At 48.6% G+C, this 22,521-nt stretch overlaps 1 protein-coding gene across 1 annotated transcript; it reads left to right on the top strand.

The window, feature by feature from the left end:
* The first annotated feature begins 261 nt into the window (after positions 1-261).
* On the top strand, positions 262-4,735 carry LOC110531289 (transcription factor Sox-18A). The gene is made up of 3 exons (XM_036986977.1): positions 262-1,153; positions 2,093-2,712; positions 2,770-4,735. The coding sequence occupies exons 1-3, from the start codon at positions 751-753 to the stop codon at positions 3,586-3,588; spliced, it is 1,842 nt and encodes a 613-aa protein (XP_036842872.1). The 5' UTR covers positions 262-750; the 3' UTR covers positions 3,589-4,735.
* Positions 4,736-22,521: the final 17,786 nt, after the last annotated feature.

Raw genomic sequence — 22,521 nt, 5'->3', positions numbered from 1 at the left:
GCTGGGGAAAGCTGTGTGTGTGTGTGTGTGTGTGTGTGTGTGTGTGTGTGTGTGTGTGTGTGTGTGTGTGTGTGAGTGAGCAGAAACAATGGCCCTCTCAGATTACATCTTTCTGTGTGAGCGCCGAGCGGAATAGGACAAGGGGGGGGGACTCTCCCACTGCCGACCCCTCCCGCTCGCCTTGCTAGTCTCCCTGGCGTCTGATTGGTTTAGGCTGGGTATATATTTACACCACGGGTTTATCAAGCCTCACCACAACTTTCAAACTGTCCAGTCCTGGAGGATAGCAGAGGAGAAACACACACACCACGCTCTTTTACAAGAGGTTCTGGAAAACTGAGAGAGAAAGAGAGAGAAAGAGAGAGAGAAGGAGAGAAAGAGAGAGAGAAAGAGAGAGAAAGAGAGAGAGAAGGAGAGAGGAAGAGAAAGAGAAGGAGAGAGAAAGAGAGAGAGAAGGAGAGAGGAAGAGAGAGAGAAGGAGAGAAAGAGAGAGAGAAGGAGAGAGAAAGAGTCGCGGAACCTTTAGGACCTTTCGGTTTCTACTGAACCGTCCCACACCCTTCAGAGGTCAATGCTTTGCTTTGGGCATTCTGCTTGTCTTACCTCCGTCTCTTTCAGTTTCTCTGAACACTGTTGCTTTTTAAAACCTTTAGCCTTTTCCTCGTTGTCTGTGTCGAGAACCACAAAAGAACACAGACAGAAGTTAACACAACAACAACAACAACTAAACAGGAGTTTGTTTAAGCTGGAATGAATATATCTGAGTCTAGTTACTGTCGTGAGGCCAGTTCTCCACCAGGCCGGGAAGGAGCCGGGGGGCATCCATGGGTCTCTTCCCCCAGCCCAGGCTCTGATCGTGGGCTAGGACCCTTCGACCAGACCCCCCTTTATGGAGGATCTGGAGATCGTGGCTCTGCTGGGGGCCGCACAGAGGCCAGGATAGGGGCCGGAGCTGAACCAGGGACAGGGGCAGGAAGCCCTGACTCGACCCACCCAGAAGCACCTTCCCTGGGCAGCGTTGAGGGGAAAGAAGGGGGTGAGTCGAGGATCCGTCGGCCAATGAACGCCTTCATGGTTTGGGCTAAAGACGAGAGGAAACGACTGGCTGTTCAGAACCCAGACCTCCACAATGCTGTCCTCAGCAAGATGCTGGGTAAGATATGACACACACATGCACACACACACACACACACACACACACACACACACACACACACACACACACACACACACCGTATTCAGGATGTTTTTTTAGACTCATGACTGTGTGAAATATTAAAGCATGTTTTTCTGTGGCGTTCTTAGGACGGTTTATGGGGTTGTGAATGTCCACAAACCACAATGAATCAGTGAAAATCAACTCTAATTGTTGGTAGGACTTTAGTTACTGTTGGTACTACATCTTTGCTCAAGCCAAAACCACATTTTAAAATGGTTTCATGGCTCAATATGCGCAGTACTGCTTAAAAAATACGCATAGTTTTTCCCTGAGAGTAAAGAAGTAGATTTTTTTTTAGTTAAGTTCGACTTTTATTATACAACAGCATCACTTAGTATCTACAATATTTAAAAAAAATATATAAAATAAAATACTCAGAATAAGTTTTAGAGCTGCACAGATTATGTTTATGCAATTTATACACGAGGGGGATGTGGTATATGGCCAATATACCACGGCTAAGGGCTGTTCTTCTGTACGACGCAACGCGGAGTGCCTGGACACAGCCCTTAGCCGTGGTATATTGGCCATATACCACAAACCCCCTGAGGTGCCTTATTACTATTATAAACTGGTTACCAACGTAATTAGAGCAGTAAAAATACATGTTTTGTCATACCTGTGGTATACAGTCTGATATACCACGGCTGTCAGCCAATCAGCATTCAGGGCTGGAACCACCCAGTTTATGGTTGGATGTACACAACTGATATTAGCTAAATGTATGATGCCAATTATGTTGATAACGTTGGTAATGTTGATAATGATTATGATTATGATGCTGATTGTGCTACCGCTGGTAATAATTGTATTGTTGACAACAATGTATATATATATATATATATATGTATGTGTGTGTGTTATTATCTTTAGGCCAGTCGTGGAAGGCCCTGACTACTCTGGACAAGCGTCCCTTCGTTGAGGAGGCCGAGAGACTCCGCCTCCAGCATCTGACGGACCACCCCAACTACAAGTACCGCCCCCGTCGCAAGAAACAGGCCAAAAAGCTCAAACGGGTGGAACCGGGGCTACTGCTCCACAGCCTAGCCCAGGGAGGGTCAGGGGTTCCTGGGGTAGGGGAGGGCTACGGACACCCTCTGAACGGTTATGGACATCCTCATCCACACCACCACCTTCTGCCTCCACTAGGCCACTTCAGGGACCTCCACACTGGGGACACACTGAGCTACGGACTGCCCACACCGGAGATGTCCCCTCTGGATGTGATGGAGGAGGGGGGTGGGGACGGAGGGGTGTTCTTTCCCCCTCACATGCAGGAGGACGTGGAGCTACATGGCACCTGGAGTAACTACCACCATCACCACCACTATAACAGCCATCACCATGACGCCCATAGCCATCCTCACAGCCACAGTCAGGGTCAGGGTCATAGTCAGGGTCAGGGGCATAGTCAGGGTCAGGGGCATAGTCAGGGTCAGGGTCATAGTCAGGGTCAGGGTCATAGTCAGGGTCAGGGGCATAGTCAGGGTCAGGGGCATAGTCAGGGTCAGGGGCATAGTCAGGGTCAGGGGCATAGTCAGGGTCAGGGTCAGGGTCATAGTCAGGGTCAGGGTCAGGGTCATAGTCAGGGTCATAGTCAGGGTCAGGGGCAAAGTCAGGGTCATAGTCAGGGTCATAGTCAGGGGCAAAGTCAGGGTCATAGTCAGGGTCATAGTCAGGGTCATAGTCAGGGTCATAGTCAGGGTCAGGGGCAAAGGGGTCATACTCACCATCTTAACCAGAGCCAGAGGGGCTCCCTGCTCTGTCGTCCTCCCCAGGAGAAAGGCCTCACCCAGGTTCCCGAGCCTACGAACTCTCCCAGTCCTTACTCTTACCCCCAGGGCTCCTCTATAAGCCTGTCTGAGCCAGTCAATCCCCTCCAGTCCACCAGTAGTTCCTCTGTGTCCTCTGGTTACTATGGTTACCTGTACAATAACGCTGGACTAGACACCCCCCAGGCCTCTCACCTGGGGCAGCTCTCTCCCCCTCCCGAGTCCTCCTCTTCCTCGCTGGTCCCCACCTCCAACCCTAAACCTCAGGCCCTGGACTCCGTAGATCAGGCTGGGTCCAACCACGTAGGCCTGACGTCAGTTGAGTTCTGGACAGAAGTGGACCGCAATGAGTTTGACCAGTACCTCAGTGCTAACCGGACTCGTATGGAGGGGTACGGGAGTAACCTCATTCCCGTTTCTAAATCCATGGAGGGGTATGGTAGTGTCCCCGTGTCGAAAGCTCTGGAGGGGTATACCAACGCACCCCTCTCTAAACCACTAGGGAGGATCTGTGAGGAGAGCCCGAGTAGTCCACTCATCTCTGCTCTCGCTGATGCCAGCAGTGCTGTCTACTACGGTACCTGTATTACTGGGTAGACACCTTCCTGACTGCTGTTAGTCATTGGCTGTGTGCCAGAGTCTAGTATGGTCTTAGGGCAGCCTACAAGACCTGTTGGTCAAATAAACATGTTAAACATACTGTAATACTGGAGTGGGACTTGGTGTAAATTGCACTATGGAATAGACCACAGAAGTGCAAACACTAAATTAAGGCAAGTACACCTAAAAAGAAAATGTAAATAGAAAAGCATTGGATTGGTGTACTTGACCCGGGTCTGCAGTTGACCTCGAAGGACATTCAGGGTAGGATTACTGCAATGCATTATGGTCTACCAACAGACCACTGCAGACCACTACAGAACACTAAAGACTACTGAGCTCTTCTACTTACTGTCCAGACAGGCAGAACATTTATAATGATAAACTTTTTTCATTTTTATACAGTATTCCTAATTTCATGTTGTTTGTTTTTATTTGTGTAGATTTTCATTGAATTATTTCGATGAAAAACGGTTTTATTTGCACTGGGTCACAAACACACGTATAGGAAGACCACCACGTTCCAAATCTTTCTAATGCAATATGTATTTTACAAATGAAAGACTAGGATTATTGTTTCTGTACAATGTGAATTTATGAGGTCTGCAATGTTAGGAGACTTTGTTTTCATTTTTTTTTGTTGTTTCGCTTTTAAGGTTTTAATTTGTTCGATTTACATCAAAACACTTGTTTGTATTTAAATATCCGTCACCACACGTAAAAAAAAAAGAAAAGGGGAATCTGGGATTTAGGATGTCCATTTTAGGACATTTACATGAATGATATATAGCCGGTTTGACCACTTTCTTGTTGTTTGAATCCCAGAATGCCTCTTTAAGAACCACGTTGATAAAAAAGGTAAAAACTACTTTTGGTTAAAATAAACAATAAACATTTTTTTTTACAGTTAGGAATAAAACAAACACAACAGTTGCTCTGCACTTAAATCAAGCAGGCAAAACAAAAGCATTATTTCATGAAGTATTTCATTGTAAATACAACATTGCTTTGACACATAGACATTTTTTTTCTCTCAATGTTAAACTTTCGATTGTTGTTTCTTTATTTGAAGAGGGCTTTTTGTAAATGAATATATTGCGTTTTAAAATAATTTTACCAAAAACATAAATAAAGTTATTTCTAAGGATTTTTGATTTCCTGTTCTTCAGTTAGGTTCAGATTTCACATTTTAGTTCCGGTGTTATTTTTTAGGTTATTCAAGTCTAGTCTACATTAGGCATGCTCGTGGTGATATTTTTAGGTTATTCTAGTCTACATTAGACATGCTAGTGGTGATAGTTCACTTCAATCTAGTCAGAGTGTTTTGTGGTTGACACAACATGTTGTTGTCACTTTGAATCTCAGACAGACAGACAGACGGACAGACGGACGGGCAGACAGACAGACGGACGGACGGGCAGACAGACAGACAGACAGACAGACAGACAGACAGACAGACAGACAGACGGACGGGCAGACAGACAGACAGTCAAACAGACAATCTCTCCACTGTGTAACCTTTAAGCCGACTGAACGTCTGAATCCATCCTGGTGGAGTTCTGATCACCACTATATTACTTTGGCGCATGAACCTGTTTTTCCCCCAAATCGCTGACTGAACGAAAACAATTCTAACAAGAATGAAACAACAGAACGCAGACGGCTGAGTCCCAAATTGCACCCCGTTCCCTATGTGTCATGCTCGACAGTGTTGCCCTGTTCTCTATGGGTCCTGGTCGACAGTGTTGCCTTGTTCTCTATGGGTCCTGGTAGACAGTGTTGCCCTGTTTTCTATGGGTCAAGGTCGACAGTGTTGCCTTGTTCTCTATGGGTCCTGGTCGACAGTGTTGCCCTGTTCTCTATGGGTCCTGGTAGACAGTGTTGCCCTGTTCTCTATGGGTCCTGGTAGACAGTGTTGTCCTGTTCTCTATGGGTCCTGGTCGACAGTGTTGCCCTGTTTTCTATGGGTCCTGGTCGACAGTGTTGCCCTGTTTTCTATGGGTCCTGGTCGACAGTGTTGCCCTGTTCTCTATGGGTCCTGGTCGACAGTGTTGCCCTGTTCTCTATGGGTCCTGGTCGACAGTGTTGCCCTGTTCTCTATGGGTCCTGGTCGACAGTTTTGCCCTGTTCTCTATGTGTCATGGTCGATAGTGTTGCCCTGTTCTCTATGTGTCATGGTCGACAGTGTTGCCCTGTTCTCTATGGGTCCTGGTCGACAGTGTTGCACTGTTCTCTATGGGTCTTGGTCGACAGTGTTGCCCTGTTCTCTATGGGTCCTGTTCGACAGTGTTGCCCTGTTCTCTATGTGTCATGGTCGATAGTGTTGCCCTGTTCTCTATGTGTCATGGTCGACAGTGTTGCCCTGTTCTCTATGGGTCCTGGTCGACAGTGTTGCCCTGTTCTCTATGGGTCTTGGTCGACAGTGTTGCCCTGTTCTCTATGGGTCCTGTTCGACAGTGTTGCCCTGTTCTCTATGGGTCCTGGTCGACAGTGTAACCCTGTTCTCTATGAGTCCTGGTCAACAGGGTTGCCCTGTTCTCTATGGGTCCTGGTCAACAGTGTTTCATTAAAAAGGTGCCATTTGGGAGAAAGATGTACTGTTTCTCGTCTCGCGGCTCTCTCTTTACTCAGGGAGAGAAGGAAAGTAGATCAAAAGAGAAGTCGATTTTTATTGTTTCCATAACACTCAATTATCTTTTGGATTAGAGAAAAAGAGAGTTGGATTTCTTAATAAGTTACGAGGATCTAACTGTTAAAATGTGTCTCGTTTTAAAATATTTGTTGTGTCAGCATTTAGGCTGTACTTAATGTTGTGTGTATTGTGTTTGTGCGTTCCAAGGGATCTCTTGGTGACATAACTGGCAATGGCCACACTTTGGACAGTTCTTCAAACACACTGCTGGGATCATGGTCCCTATGAGGACAACACACACTGCTGGGATCATGGTCCCTATGAGGACAACACACACTGCTGGGATCATGGTCCCTATGAGGACAACACACACTGCTGGGATCATGGTCCCTATGAGGACAACACACACTGCTGGGATCATGGTCCCTATGAGGACAACACACACTGCTGGGATCATGGTCCCTATGAGGACAACACACACTACTGGGATCATGGTCCCTATGACCAACACACACTGCTGGGATGTGTGTGTGTGTGTGTGTGTGTGTGTGTGTGTGTGTGTGTGTGTGTGTGTGTGTGTGTGTGTGTGTGTGTGTGTGTGTGTGTGTGTGTGTGTGTGTGTGTGTGTGTGTGTGTGTGTTGTCCTTATAGCGATCATGGAAATAGCAGTGTGTGCTGGGGTCGCTGTGAAATGGAGGGTAGGTCCAGTGTGTGGTGGGGTCGCTGTGAAATGGAGGGTTGGTCCAGGGTGTGGTGGGGTCGCTGTGAAATGGAGGGTAGGTCCAGTGTGTGGTGGGGTCGCTGTGAAATGGAGGGTAGGTCCAGTGTGTGGTGGGGTCGCTGTGAAATGGAGGGTTGGTCCAGGGTGTGGTGGGGTCGCTGTGAAATGGAGGGTAGGTCCAGTGTGTGGTTGGGTCGCTGTGAAATGGAGGGTAGGTCCAGTGTGTGGTTGGGTCGCTGTGAAATGGAGGGTTGGTCCAGTGTGTGGTGGGGTCGCTGTGAAATGGAGGGTAGGTCCAGTGTGTGGTGGGGTCGCTGTGAAATGGAGGGTAGGTCCAGTGTGTGGTTGGGTCGCTGTGAAATGGAGGGTAGGTCCAGTGTGTTGTTGGGTCGCTGTGAAATGGAGGGTAGGTCCAGGGTGTGGTGGGGTCGCTGTGAAATGGAGGGTAGGTCCAGTGTGTGGTTGGGTCGCTGTGAAATGGAGGGTAGGTCCAGTGTGTGGTGGAGTCGCTGTGAAATGGAGGGTAGGTCCAGGGTGTGGTGGGGTCGCTGTGAAATGGAGGGTAGGTCCAGTGTGTGGTGGAGTCGCTGTGAAATGGAGGGTAGGTCCAGTGTGTGGTGGGGTCACTGTGAAATGGAGGGTAGGTCCAGTGTGTGGTGGGGTCGCTGTGAAATGGAGGGTAGGTCCAGTGTGTGGTTGGGTCGCTGTGAAATGGAGGGTAGGTCCAGGGTGTGGTGGGGTCGCTGTGAAATGGAGGGTAGGTCCAGTGTGTGGTTGGGTCGCTGTGAAATGGAGGGTAGGTCCAGTGTGTGGTGGGGTCGCTGTGAAATGGAGGGTAGGTCCAGTGTGTGGTGGGGTCGCTGTGAAATGGAGGGTAGGTCCAGTGTGTGGTTGGGTCGCTGTGAAATGGAGGGTAGGTCCAGGGTGTGGTGGGGTCGCTGTGAAATGGAGGGTTGGTCCAGTGTGTGGTGGGGTCGCTGTGAAATGAAGGGTAGGTCCAGTGTGTTGTTGGGTCGCTGTGAAATGGAGGGTAGGACCAGTGTGTGGTGGGGTCGCTGTGAAATGGAGGGTAGGTCCAGTGTGTGGTGGGGTCGCTGTGAAATGGAGGGTAGGTCCAGTGTGTGGTTGGGTCGCTGTGAAATGGAGGGTAGGTCCAGTGCGAGACGCAGTCCGTATAAAGTTTAATGAATAACATGAGAAAGTAGCAGGAATGTGAATGGCCAGGAAACTCCTGTTGAAGTTCAGGATGTTGGGGTGGTGTGTGTGTGTGTGTGTGTGTGTGTGTGTGTGTGTGTGTGTGTGTGTGTGTGTGTAGGAAGGATGTTGAGGGGAAGAGGTGTTTTTCGTATCCAAACACGACATCACCCTCGGCTAGTCACCCGCAGTGGAAACCATGACAACGAACAGCCCGTTTTATTCTCTCACTCGTCTGGAAAATAACAAACACACGCTTTTGAAAGGATACTTTGGTGTGTGTGTGTGTGTGTGTGTGTGTGTGTGTGTGTGTGTGTGTGTGTGTGTTGGTGTGCAACAGAGGAGGCCGTTGGGCGGAGCTATAGGAGGATGGGCTCATTGTAATGAATGTAATGGAATCAATGGACCGGTGTCAAACGTGTGGTTTCCATGTGTTTGATGAGTCTGGTGCCCTTCCACGTGCTCCATTCCGTTGTTTGCAATGAGCCCGTCCTCCTATAGTTCTTCCCACCAGCCTCCTCCTCTGGTCTGTCCAGTATGTGGTTGTGTCTCTGTTTACGTTGCTGTCACAATACGGGTAACGTGTAATTTAAGTTGAACCGTGTGTGTGTGTGTGTGTGTGTGTGTGTGTGTGTGTGTGTGTGTGTGTGTGTGTGTGTGTGTGTTTGCGAGTGCGCCCATCAGGCAGACAGAGAGAAGTGAGGGAAATGAATTAATGTGGTTGAGAGAGGGATTTTCCCAGTACTGAAGCTCTCTCCTCTCTCTTCTTCCATTTTATACTTGCATGCATTTTCTCTCTCACTGTTCAAATCAAATCACATTGTTATTTGTCACATACACATGGTTAGCAGATGTTAATGCGAGTGTAGCGAAATTCTTGTGCTTCTAGTTCCGACAATGCAGTAATAACCAACGAGTAATCTAACCTAACAATTTCACAACAACTACCTTATACACACACACAAGTGTAAAGGGATAAAGAATATGTACATAAAGATATATGAATGAGTGATGGTACAGAACGGCATAGGCAAGATGCAGTAGATGGTATCGAGTACAGTATATACATATTAGATGAGTAATGTAGGGTATGTAAACATTATATTAAGTAGCATTGTTTAAAGTGGCTAGTGATACATTTTTTACATCAAATCCCATTATTAAAGTGGCTGGAGTTGAGTCAGTATGTTGGCAGCAGCCACTCAATGTTAGTGGTGGCTGTTTAACCGTCTGATGGCCTTGAGATAGAAGCTGTTTTTCAGTCTCTCGGCCCCAGCTTTGATGCACCTGTACTGACCTCGCCTTCTGGATGATAGCGGGTTGAACACAGGCAGGGGCTTGGGTGATTGTTGTCCTTGATGATCTTTAGGGCCTTGCTATGACATCGGGTGGTGTAGGTGTCCTGGAGGGCAGGTAGTTTGCCCCCAGTGATGCATTGTGCTCTTCTCACTACCCTCTGGAGAGCCTTACGGTTGTGGGAGAAGAAATAGCAGAAGATGATACAGCCCGACAGGATGCTCTCGATTGTGCATCTATAAAAGTTTGTGAGTGATTTTGGTGACAAAAGAACCCAGCGTGATTGGTGTGTGCGTGTGTGTGCGTGTGTGGGTGAGTGTGAGTGTGTGTGTGTGTGTGTGTGTGTGTGTGTGTGTGTCTGTGTGTATGTGTGTGTGTGTGTGTGTGTGTGTGTGTGTGTGTGTGTGTGTGTGTGTGTGTGTGTGTGTGTGTGTGTGTCTGTGTGTATGTGTGTGTGTGTGTGTGTGTGTGTGTGTGTGTGTCTGTGTGTGTGTGTGTGTGTGTGTGTGTGTGTGTGTGATACTCTCTGTTGCTCTCCTCCTCCAGTTTATAGTTTATAGCCCATCTGTGGTGGCATTAGTGCATAAGCATGTGTGTGTGTGTGTGTGTGTGTGTGTGTGTGTGTGTGTGTGTGTGTGTGTGTGTGTGTGTGTGTGTGAGAGCATGCATCCCAGGCACTATATTCCAGTAAAACTGTGAGACATGAAAGACTTGATGATTGATATCAATAGCTATCCAAGACTCTCTCTCTCTCTATCTCTCTCTCTCTCTCTCTCTCTCTCTCCCTCACTCTCTCTCTCTCTCTCTCTCTCTCTCTCTCTCTCTCTCTCTCTCTCTCTCTCTCTCTCTGTGTGTCTCTCTCTCTCTCTGTCTCTCTTTCTCTCTGTCTCTCACTGTCTCTCTCTCACTCTCCCTCTCTCTCACACTCCCCCTCTCTCTCTCTCTCTCTCTCTCTCTCTGTGTGTCTCTCTCTCTCTCTGTGTGTCTCTCTCTGTGTCTCTCTCTCTCTCTCTCTGTCTCTCTCTCTCTCTCTCTCTCTGTCTCTCTCTCTCTCTCTCTCTCTCGGTCTCTCTCCCTCTCTCTCTCTCTCTCTTTCTCTCTCTCTCAAGCTTAACTCCAAAACCCTGACTACATTGTTGTTGAGGACATTCATCTTTATGTGATTGACTGGTTTATGATGGTCTAAACATGTTGGAGGTCAGATAGATATCTCTCTGGTCCAGACACTCTGGTTTCTACATGTGTCCCTAATGGTTCCATATTAGACATGCGTGTTGTCGCCAACTCTTCTGTCCTTGTACAGCCAGCCGTACAACATCCAGTAGAGTGGTCTACCTCACAAACAGAACAGACCACCAGTCTACAGTGTCCCTACCATAGACTACGGTCCCTACAGCCTTGATTCTCAATACATTGACAGTATAGGTAGAGGGACACTGTGAGAGGCATAGTTTGGTTTTCTGTGGTTGTAGTCCTGCTGACCAACCACAGGCAGCATGAGGTCATGGGGTTCGCTCTCTCTTTTCTGTGTGTCTAAAACAGGATGTGGTGCCCTGGCCCCTTCCATAGCCTCACTGTTCCCTGTTGGAGGGGAGCAGGAGCCAACCTTCCCTGCCTTCCCTTTCCTGTGTGTGAGCAAGAGGGCGAGGGGACGAGAAGGAGGGGATACGGGAGGGAGGGAGGATTCAGAAGGGGATGGATTGGCGGAGGGGTGGGTTTGGGGCTAGGAAGGAGGGGATGGGAGGGATGGAGGGAGGGAGGATTTAGACAGGGATGGACTGGCAGAGGCGTGGGTTTGGGGCTAGGAAGGAGGGTGGAGCACTGCTGTTAGGGGTTTGAGGGGTGGAGGGGTGAACGGGAAGGAGTGGAATGCTCGAGGTCTGGAATGAAGGGTTGTAAGGACGGATGGTGAGGGGTGGAGGGGTGGAGGGCGAGGGAGTGTAAGCCAAGAGGAAGCTGAGTCGAGCTGCAGCAGAGACAGCCGGGCTGCCGTGTCTCGCTTGGCGGCGGGCGGAGGGCGGTGAGGCGACACGGCGGAAGGGATGAGGGGAGTCAGTTAGGCAATAGGACATGTGTAAGAGGTGACCCCTGACCCATGACAAGAACCGCTTTAATTAGGCATGAAAACAAGTGGTCCAATGTATTTATTATTAGACACATAACATCACCTCTACAGTCACTACATCCTGTATGGGTCTCATCACCCCTACAGTCACTACATCCTGTATGGGTCTCATCACCCCTACAGTCACTACATCCTGTATGGGTCTCATCACCCCTACAGTCACTACATCCTGTATGGGTCTCATCACCCCTACAGTCACTACATCCTGTATGGGTCTCATCACCCCTACAGTCACTACATCCTGCATGGGTCTCATCACCCCTACAGTCACTACATCCTGTATGGGTCTCATCACCCCTACAGTCACTACATCCTGTATGGGTCTCATCACTCCTACAGTCACTACATCCTGTATGGGTCTCATCACCCCTACAGTCACTACATCCTACATGGGTCTCATCACCACTACAGTCACTACATCCTGTATGGGTCTCATCTCCCCTACAGTCATAACATCCTGTATTGGTCTCATCACCCCTACAGTCACTACATCCTGTATGAGTCTCATCACCCCTACAGTCACTACATCCAGTATGGGTCTCATCACCCCTACAGTCACTACATCCTGTATGGGCATCACCATCATTACGTTTGCTGATGACACAACAGTGGTAGGCCTGATCACCGACCACGATGAGACAGCCTATAGGGAGGAGGTCAGAGACCTGGCCGTGTGGTGCCAGGACAACAACCTCTCCCTCAACGTGATCAAGACAAAGGAGATGATTGTGGACTACAGGAAAAAGAGGACAGAGCCCGCCCCCATTCACATCAACGGGGCTGTAGTGGATCAAGTTGAGAGCTTCAAGTTCCTTGGTGTCCACATCACCAACAAACGAACATGGTCCAAACACACTAAGACAGCCGTGAAGAAGGCACGACAAAACCTATTCCCCCTCAGGAGACTGAAAAGATTCGACATGGGTCCTCAAAAAGCTGCACCATCGAGAGCATCCTGATTGGTTGCATCACCACTTGGTACGGTAACTGCTCGGCATCTGACCCCTCCTCCATCTGTTTTGTAAAATGTTTATTATCTATGCAAAGTCACTTCACCCCTACCTACATGCATAAATTACTTAGGCAAACCTGTTCCCCCGCACATTGACTCTGTACCAGTACCCCCCTGTATATAGCCTCCACATTGAATCAGTACCGGTACCCCCTGTATATAGCCTCCACATTGACTCAGTACCGGTACCCCCTGTATATAGCCTCCACATTGACTCAGTACCGGTACCCCCCTGTATATAGCCTCCACATGGACTCTGTAACGTAATACCCTGTATATAGCCTCACATTGACTCTGTACCGTAATACACTGTATATAGCCTCCACATTGACTCTGTACCGGTACCCCCTGTATATACCCTCCACATTGACTGTACCGTAATACCCTGTATATAGCCTCCACATTGACTCTGTACCGTAATACCCTGTATATAGCCTCCACATTGACTCGGTACCAGTACCCCCTGTATATAGCCTCCACATTGACTCTGTACCAGTACCCCCCTGTATATAGCCTCCACATGGACTCTGTAACGTAATACCCTGTACATAGCCTCACATTGACTCTGTACCGTAATACCCTGTATATAGCCTCCACATTGACTCTGTACCGGTACCCCCTGTATATACCCTACACATTGACTGTACCGTAATACCCTGTATATAGCCTCCACATTGACTCTGTACCGTAATACCCTGTATATAGCCTCCACATTGATTCGGTACCAGTACCCCCTGTATATAGCCTCTACATTGACTCTGTACCGGTACCCCCTGTATATAGCCTCTACATTGACTCTGTACCATTACCCCCCTGTATATAGCCTCCACATTGACTCTGTACCGGTACCCCCTGTATATAGCCTCCACATTGACTCTGTACCGGTACCCCCCTGTATATAGCCTCCACATTGACTCGGTACCAGTACCCCCTGTATATAGCCTCCACCCTGACTCTGTACCGGTACCCCCTGTATATAGCCTCCACATTGACTCTGTACCGTAATACCCTGTATATAGCCTCCACATTGACTCTGTAACAGTACCCCTCTGTATATAGCCTCCACATTGACTCTGTACCGGTACCCCCTGTATATAGCCTCTACATTGACTCTGTACCAGTACCCCCCTGTATATAGCCTCCACATTGACTCTGTACCGGTACCCCCCTGTATATAGCCTCTACATTGACTCTGTACCAGTACCCCCCTGTATATAGCCTCCACATTGACTCTGTACCGGTACCCCCTGTATATAGCCTCTACATTGACTCTGTACCATTACCCCCCTGTATATAGCCTCCACATTGACTCTGTACCAGTACCCCCCTGTATATAGCCTCCACATTGACTCTGTACCGGTACCCCCCTGTATATAGCCTCCACATTGAATCGGTACCAGTACCCCCTGTATATAGCCTCCACATTGACTCTGTACCGGTACCCCCCTGTATATAGCCTCCACATTGACTCGGTACCAGTTCCCCCTGTATATAGCCACCACCCTGACTCTGTACCGGTACCCCCTGTATATAGCCTCCACATTGACTCTGTACCGTAATACCCTGTATATAGCCTCCACATTGACTCTGTGCCAGTACTCCCTGTATATAGCCTCCACATTGACTCTGTACCGTAATACCCTATATATAGCCTCCACATTGACTCGGTACCAGTACCCCCTGTATATAGCCTCCACATTGACTCTGTACCAGTACTCCCTGTATAAAGCCTCCACATTGACTCTGTACCGTAATACCCTGTATATAGCCGCCACATTGACTCTGTACCGTAATACCCTGTATATAGCCTCCCCATTGACTCTGTACCGGTACCCCCTGTATATAGCCTCCACATTGACTCTGTACCGTAATACCCTGTATATAGCCTCCACATTGACTCTGTACCGGTACCCCCTGTATATAGCCTCCACATTGACTCTGTACCGGTACCCCCCTGTATATAGCCTCCACATTGACTCTGTACCGTAACACCCTGTATATAGCCTCCACATTGACTCTGTACCGTAACACCCTGTATATAGCCTCCACATTGACTCTGTACCAGTACCCCCTGTATATAGCCTCCACATTGACTCTGTACCGGTACCCCCCTGTATATAGCCTCCACATTGACTCGGTACCAGTACCCCCTGTATATAGCCTCCACCCTGACTCTGTACCGGTACCCCCTGTATATAGCCTCCACATTGACTCTGTACCGTAATACCCTGTATATAGCCTCCACATTGACTCTGTATCAGTACTCCCTGTATATAGCCTCCACATTGACTCTGTACCGTAATACCCTGTATATAGCCTCCACATTGACTCTGTACCAGTACCCCTCTGTATATAGCCTCCACATTGACTCTGTACCGGTACCCCCCTGTATATAGCCTCCACATTGAATCGGTACCAGTACCCCCTGTATATAGCGTCCACCCTGACTCTGTACCGGTACCCCCCTGTATATAGCCTCCACATTGACTCGGTACCAGTACCCCCTGTATATAGCCTCCACCCTGACTCTGTACCGGTACCCCCTGTATATAGCCTCCACATTGACTCTGTACCGTAATACCCTGTATATAGCCTCCACATTGACTCTGTACCAGTACCCCCTGTATATAGCCTCCACATTGACTCTGTACCAGTACCCCCCTGTATATAGCCTCCACATGGACTCTGTAACGTAATACCCTGTATATAGCCTCCCCATTGACTCTGTACCGGTACCCCTGTATATAGCCTCCACCCTGACTCTGTACCGGTACCCCCTGTATATAGCCTCCACATTGACTCTGTACCGTAATACCCTGTATATAGCCTCCACATTGACTCTGTATCAGTACTCCCTGTATATAGCCTCCACATTGACTCTCTACCGTAATACCCTGTATATAGCCTCCACATTGACTCTGTACCAGTACCCCTCTGTATATAGCCTCCACATTGACTCTGTACCGGTACCCCCTGTATATAGCCTCTACATTGACTCTGTACCAGTACCCCCTGTATATAGCCTCCACATTGACTCTGTACCAGTACCCCCCTGTATATAGCCTCCACATTGACTGTGTACCGGTACCCCCCTGTATATAGCCTCCACATTGAATCGGTACCAGTACCCCCTGTATATAGCCTCCACATTGACTCTGTACCGGTACCCCCCTGTAAATAGCCTCCACATTGACTCGGTACCAGTTCCCCCTGTATATAGCCACCACCCTGACTCTGTACCGGTACCCCCCTGTATATAGCCTCCACATGGACTCTGTAACGTAATACCCTGTATATAGCCTCACATTGACTCTGTACCGTAATACACTGTATATAGCCTCCACATTGACTCTGTACCGGTACCCCCTGTATATACCCTCCACATTGACTGTACCGTAATACCCTGTATATAGCCTCCACATTGACTCTGTACCGTAATACCCTGTATATAGCCTCCACATTGACTCGGTACCAGTACCCCCTGTATATAGCCTCCACATTGACTCTGTACCAGTACCCCCCTGTATATAGCCTCCACATGGACTCTGTAACGTAATACCCTGTACATAGCCTCACATTGACTCTGTACCGTAATACCCTGTATATAGCCTCCACATTGACTCTGTACCGGTACCCCCTGTATATACCCTACACATTGACTGTACCGTAATACCCTGTATATAGCCTCCACATTGACTCTGTACCGTAATACCCTGTATATAGCCTCCACATTGATTCGGTACCAGTACCCCCTGTATATAGCCTCTACATTGACTCTGTACCGTAATACCCTGTATATAGCCTCCCCATTGACTCTGTACCGGTACCCCCTGTATATAGCCTCTACATTGACTCTGTACCATTACCCCCCTGTATATAGCCTCCACATTGACTCTGTACCGGTACCCCCTGTATATAGCCTCCACATTGACTCTGTACCGGTACCCCCCTGTATATAGCCTCCACATTGACTCGGTACCAGTACCCCCTGTATATAGCCTCCACCCTGACTCTGTACCGGTACCCCCTGTATATAGCCTCCACATTGACTCTGTACCGTAATACCCTGTATATAGCCTCCACATTGACTCTGTAACAGTACCCCTCTGTATATAGCCTCCACATTGACTCTGTACCGGTACCCCCTGTATATAGCCTCTACATTGACTCTGTACCAGTACCCCCCTGTATATAGCCTCCACATTGACTCTGTAACGTAATACCCTGTATATAGCCTCACATTGACTCTGTACCGTAATACACTGTATATAGCCTCCACATTGACTCTGTACCGGTACCCCCTGTATATACCCTCCACATTGACTGTACCGTAATACCCTGTATATAGCCTCCACATTGACTCGGTACCAGTACCCCCTGTATATAGCCTCCACATTGACTCTGTACCAGTACCCCCCTGTATATAGCCTCCACATGGACTCTGTAACGTAATACCCTGTACATAGCCTCACATTGACTCTGTACCGTAATACCCTGTATATAGCCTCCACATTGACTCTGTACCGGTACCCCCTGTATATACCCTACACATTGACTGTACCGTAATACCCTGTATATAGCCTCCACATTGACTCTGTACCGTAATACCCTGTATATAGCCTCCACATTGATTCGGTACCAGTACCCCCTGTATATAGCCTCTACATTGACTCTGTACCGTAATACCCTGTATATAGCCTCCCCATTGACTCTGTACCGGTACCCCCTGTATATAGCCTCTACATTGACTCTGTACCATTACCCCCCTGTATATAGCCTCCACATTGACTCTGTACCGGTACCCCCTGTATATAGCCTCCACATTGACTCTGTACCGGTACCCCCCTGTATATAGCCTCCACATTGACTCGGTACCAGTACCCCCTGTATATAGCCTCCACCCTGACTCTGTACCGGTACCCCCTGTATATAGCCTCCACATTGACTCTGTACCGTAATACCCTGTATATAGCCTCCACATTGACTCTGTAACAGTACCCCTCTGTATATAGCCTCCACATTGACTCTGTACCGGTACCCCCTGTATATAGCCTCTACATTGACTCTGTACCAGTACCCCCCTGTATATAGCCTCCACATTGACTCTGTACCGGTACCCCCCTGTATATAGCCTCTACATTGACTCTGTACCAGTACCCCCCTGTATATAGCCTCCACATTGACTCTGTACCGGTACCCCCTGTATATAGCCTCTACATTGACTCTGTACCATTACCCCCCTGTATATAGCCTCCACATTGACTCTGTACCAGTACCCCCCTGTATATAGCCTCCACATTGACTCTGTACCGGTACCCCCCTGTATATAGCCTCCACATTGAATCGGTACCAGTACCCCCTGTATATAGCCTCCACATTGACTCTGTACCGGTACCCCCCTGTATATAGCCTCCACATTGACTCGGTACCAGTTCCCCCTGTATATAGCCACCACCCTGACTCTGTACCGGTACCCCCTGTATATAGCCTCCACATTGACTCTGTACCGTAATACCCTGTATATAGCCTCCACATTGACTCTGTGCCAGTACTCCCTGTATATAGCCTCCACATTGACTCTGTACCGTAATACCCTATATATAGCCTCCACATTGACTCGGTACCAGTACCCCCTGTATATAGCCTCCACATTGACTCTGTACCAGTACTCCCTGTATAAAGCCTCCACATTGACTCTGTACCGTAATACCCTGTATATAGCCGCCACATTGACTCTGTACCGTAATACCCTGTATATAGCCTCCCCATTGACTCTGTACCGGTACCCCCTGTATATAGCCTCCACATTGACTCTGTACCGTAATACCCTGTATATAGCCTCCACATTGACTCTGTACCGTAACACCCAGTATATATTCTCCACATTGACTCTGTACCATTACCCCCCTGTATATAGCCTCCACATTGACTCTGTACCGGTACCCCCCTGTATATAGCCTCTACATTGACTCTGTACCGTAATAACCTGTATATAGCCTCCACATTGACTCTGTACCGGTACCCCCTGTATATAGCCTCCACATTGACTCTGTACCGGTACCCCCCTGTATATAGCCTCCACATTGACTCTGTACCGTAACACCCTGTATATAGCCTCCACATTGACTCTGTACCGTAACACCCTGTATATAGCCTCCACATTGACTCTGTACCAGTACCCCCTGTATATAGCCTCCACATTGACTCTGTACCGGTACCCCCCTGTATATAGCCTCCACATTGACTCGGTACCAGTACCCCCTGTATATAGCCTCCACCCTGACTCTGTACCGGTACCCCCTGTATATAGCCTCCACATTGACTCTGTACCGTAATACCCTGTATATAGCCTCCACATTGACTCTGTATCAGTACTCCCTGTATATAGCCTCCACATTGACTCTGTACCGTAATACCCTGTATATAGCCTCCACATTGACTCTGTACCAGTACCCCTCTGTATATAGCCTCCACATTGACTCTGTACCGGTACCCCCCTGTATATAGCCTCCACATTGAATCGGTACCAGTACCCCCTGTATATAGCGTCCACCCTGACTCTGTACCGGTACCCCCCTGTATATAGCCTCCACATTGACTCGGTACCAGTACCCCCTGTATATAGCCTCCACCCTGACTCTGTACCGGTACCCCCTGTATATAGCCTCCACATTGACTCTGTACCGTAATACCCTGTATATAGCCTCCACATTGACTGTGTACCGGTACCCCCCTGTATATAGCCTCCACATTGAATCGGTACCAGTACCCCCTGTATATAGCCTCCACATTGACTCTGTACCGGTACCCCCCTGTATATAGCCTCCACATTGAATCGGTACCAGTACCCCCTGTATATAGCGTCCACCCTGACTCTGTACCGGTACCCCCCTGTATATAGCCTCCACATTGACTCGGTACCAGTACCCCCTGTATATAGCCTCCACCCTGACTCTGTACCGGTACCCCCTGTATATAGCCTCCACATTGACTCTGTACCGTAATACCCTGTATATAGCCTCCACATTGACTGTGTACCGGTACCCCCCTGTATATAGCCTCCACATTGAATCGGTACCAGTACCCCCTGTATATAGCCTCCACATTGACTCTGTACCGGTACCCCCCTGTAAATAGCCTCCACATTGACTCGGTACCAGTTCCCCCTGTATATAGCCACCACCCTGACTCTGTACCGGTACCCCCTGTATATAGCCTCCACATTGACTCTGTACCGTAATACCCTGTATATAGCCTCCACATTGACTCTGTGCCAGTACTCCCTGTATATAGCCTCCACATTGATGCTGTACCGTAATACCCTATATATAGCCTCCACATTGACTCGGTACCAGTACCCCCTGTATATAGCCTCCACATTGACTCTGTACCAGTACTCCCCGTATATAGCCTCCACATTGACTCTGTACCGTAATACCCTGTATATAGCCTCCACATTGACTCTGTACCGTAATACCCTGTATATAGCCTCCCCATTGACTCTGTACCGGTACCCCCCTGTATATAGCCTCCACATTGACTCTGTGCCGTAATACCCTGTATATAGCCTCCACATTGACTCTGTACCGTAACACCCTGTATATATTCTCCACATTGACTCTGTACCATTACCCCCCTGTATATAGCCTCCACATTGACTCTGTACCGGTACCCCCCTGTATATAGCCTCTACATTGACTCTGTACCGTAATAACCTGTATATAGCCTCCACATTGACTCTGTACCGGTACCCCCTGTATATAGCCTCCACATTGACTCTGTACCGGTACCCCCCTGTATATAGCCTCCACATTGACTCTGTACCGTAACACCCTGTATATAGCCTCCACATTGACTCTGTACCGTAACACCCTGTATATAGCCTCCACATTGACTCTGTACCAGTACCCCCTGTATATAGCCTCCACATTGACTCTGTACCGGTACCCCCCTGTATATAGCCTCCACATTGACTCGGTACCAGTACCCCCTGTATATAGCCTCCACCCTGACTCTGTACCGGTACCCCCTGTATATAGCCTCCACATTGACTCTGTACCGTAATACCCTGTATATAGCCTCCACATTGACTCTGTATCAGTACTCCCTGTATATAGCCTCCACATTGACTCTGTACCGTAATACCCTGTATATAGCCTCCACATTGACTCTGTACCAGTACCCCTCTGTATATAGCCTCCACATTGACTCTGTACCGGTACCCCCCTGTATATAGCCTCCACATTGAATCGGTACCAGTACCCCCTGTATATAGCGTCCACCCTGACTCTGTACCGGTACCCCCCTGTATATAGCCTCCACATTGACTCGGTACCAGTACCCCCTGTATATAGCCTCCACCCTGACTCTGTAGCGGTACCCCCTGTATATAGCCTCCACATTGACTCTGTACCGTAATACCCTGTATATAGCCTCCACATTGACTCTGTACCAGTACCCCCTGTATATAGCCTCCACATTGACTCTGTACCAGTACCCCCCTGTATATAGCCTCCACATGGACTCTGTAACGTAATACCCTGTATATAGCCTCCCCATTGACTCTGTACCGGTACCCCCTGTATATAGCCTCCACACTGACTCTGTACCGGTACCCCCTGTATATAGCCTCCACATTGACTCTGTACCGTAATACGCTGTATATAGCCTCCACATTGACTCTGTATCAGTACTCCCTGTATATAGCCTCCACATTGACTCTCTACCGTAATACCCTGTATATAGCCTCCACATTGACTCTGTACCAGTACCCCTCTGTATATAGCCTCCACATTGACTCTGTACCGGTACCCCCTGTATATAGCCTCTACATTGACTCTGTACCAGTACCCCCCTGTATATAGCCTCCACATTGACTCTGTACCAGTACCCCCCTGTATATAGCCTCCACATTGACTGTGTACCGGTACCCCCCTGTATATAGCCTCCACATTGAATCGGTACCAGTACCCCCTGTATATAGCCTCCACATTGACTCTGTACCGGTACCCCCCTGTATATAGCCTCCACATTGACTCGGTACCAGTTCCCCCTGTATATAGCCACCACCCTGACTCTGTACCGGTACCCCCTGTATATAGCCTCCACATTGACTCTGTACCGTAATACCCTGTATATAGCCTCCACATTGACTCTGTGCCAGTACTCCCTGTATATAGCCTCCACATTGACTCTGTACCGTAATACCCTATATATAGCCTCCACATTGACTCGGTACCAGTACCCCCTGTATATAGCCTCCACATTGACTCTGTACCAGTACTCCCCGTATATAGCCTCCACATTGACTCTGTACCGTAATACCCTGTATATAGCCTCCACATTGACTCTGTCCCGTAATACCCTGTATATAGCCTCCCCATTGACTCTGTACCGGTACCCCCCTGTATATAGCCTCCACATTGACTCTGTACCGGTACCCCCCTGTATATAGCCTCCACATTGAATCGGTACCAGTACCCCCTGTATATAGCGTCCACCCTGACTCTGTACCGGTACCCCCCTGTATATAGCCTCCACATTGACTCGGTACCAGTACCCCCTGTATATAGCCTCCACCCTGACTCTGTACCGGTACCCCCTGTATATAGCCTCCACATTGACTCTGTACCGTAATACCCTGTATATAGCCTCCACATTGACTCTGTACCAGTACCCCCTGTATATAGCCTCCACATTGACTCTGTACCGTAATACCCTGTATATAGCCTCCACATTGACTCTGTACCAGTACCCCCCTGTATATAGCCTCCACATTGACTCTGTAACGTAATACACTGTATATAGCCTCACATTGACTCTGTACCGTAATACCCTGTATATAGCCTCCACATTGACTCTATACCGGTACCCCCTGTATATACCCTCCACATTGACTGTACCGTAATACCCTGTATATAGCCTCCACATTGACTCTGTACCGTAATACC

Source organism: Oncorhynchus mykiss, chromosome 9, assembly GCF_013265735.2.
Source record: "Oncorhynchus mykiss isolate Arlee chromosome 9, USDA_OmykA_1.1, whole genome shotgun sequence".
Lineage (NCBI taxonomy): Eukaryota > Metazoa > Chordata > Actinopteri > Salmoniformes > Salmonidae > Oncorhynchus > Oncorhynchus mykiss.
This window is presented reverse-complemented; position numbering and strand designations above follow the sequence as displayed.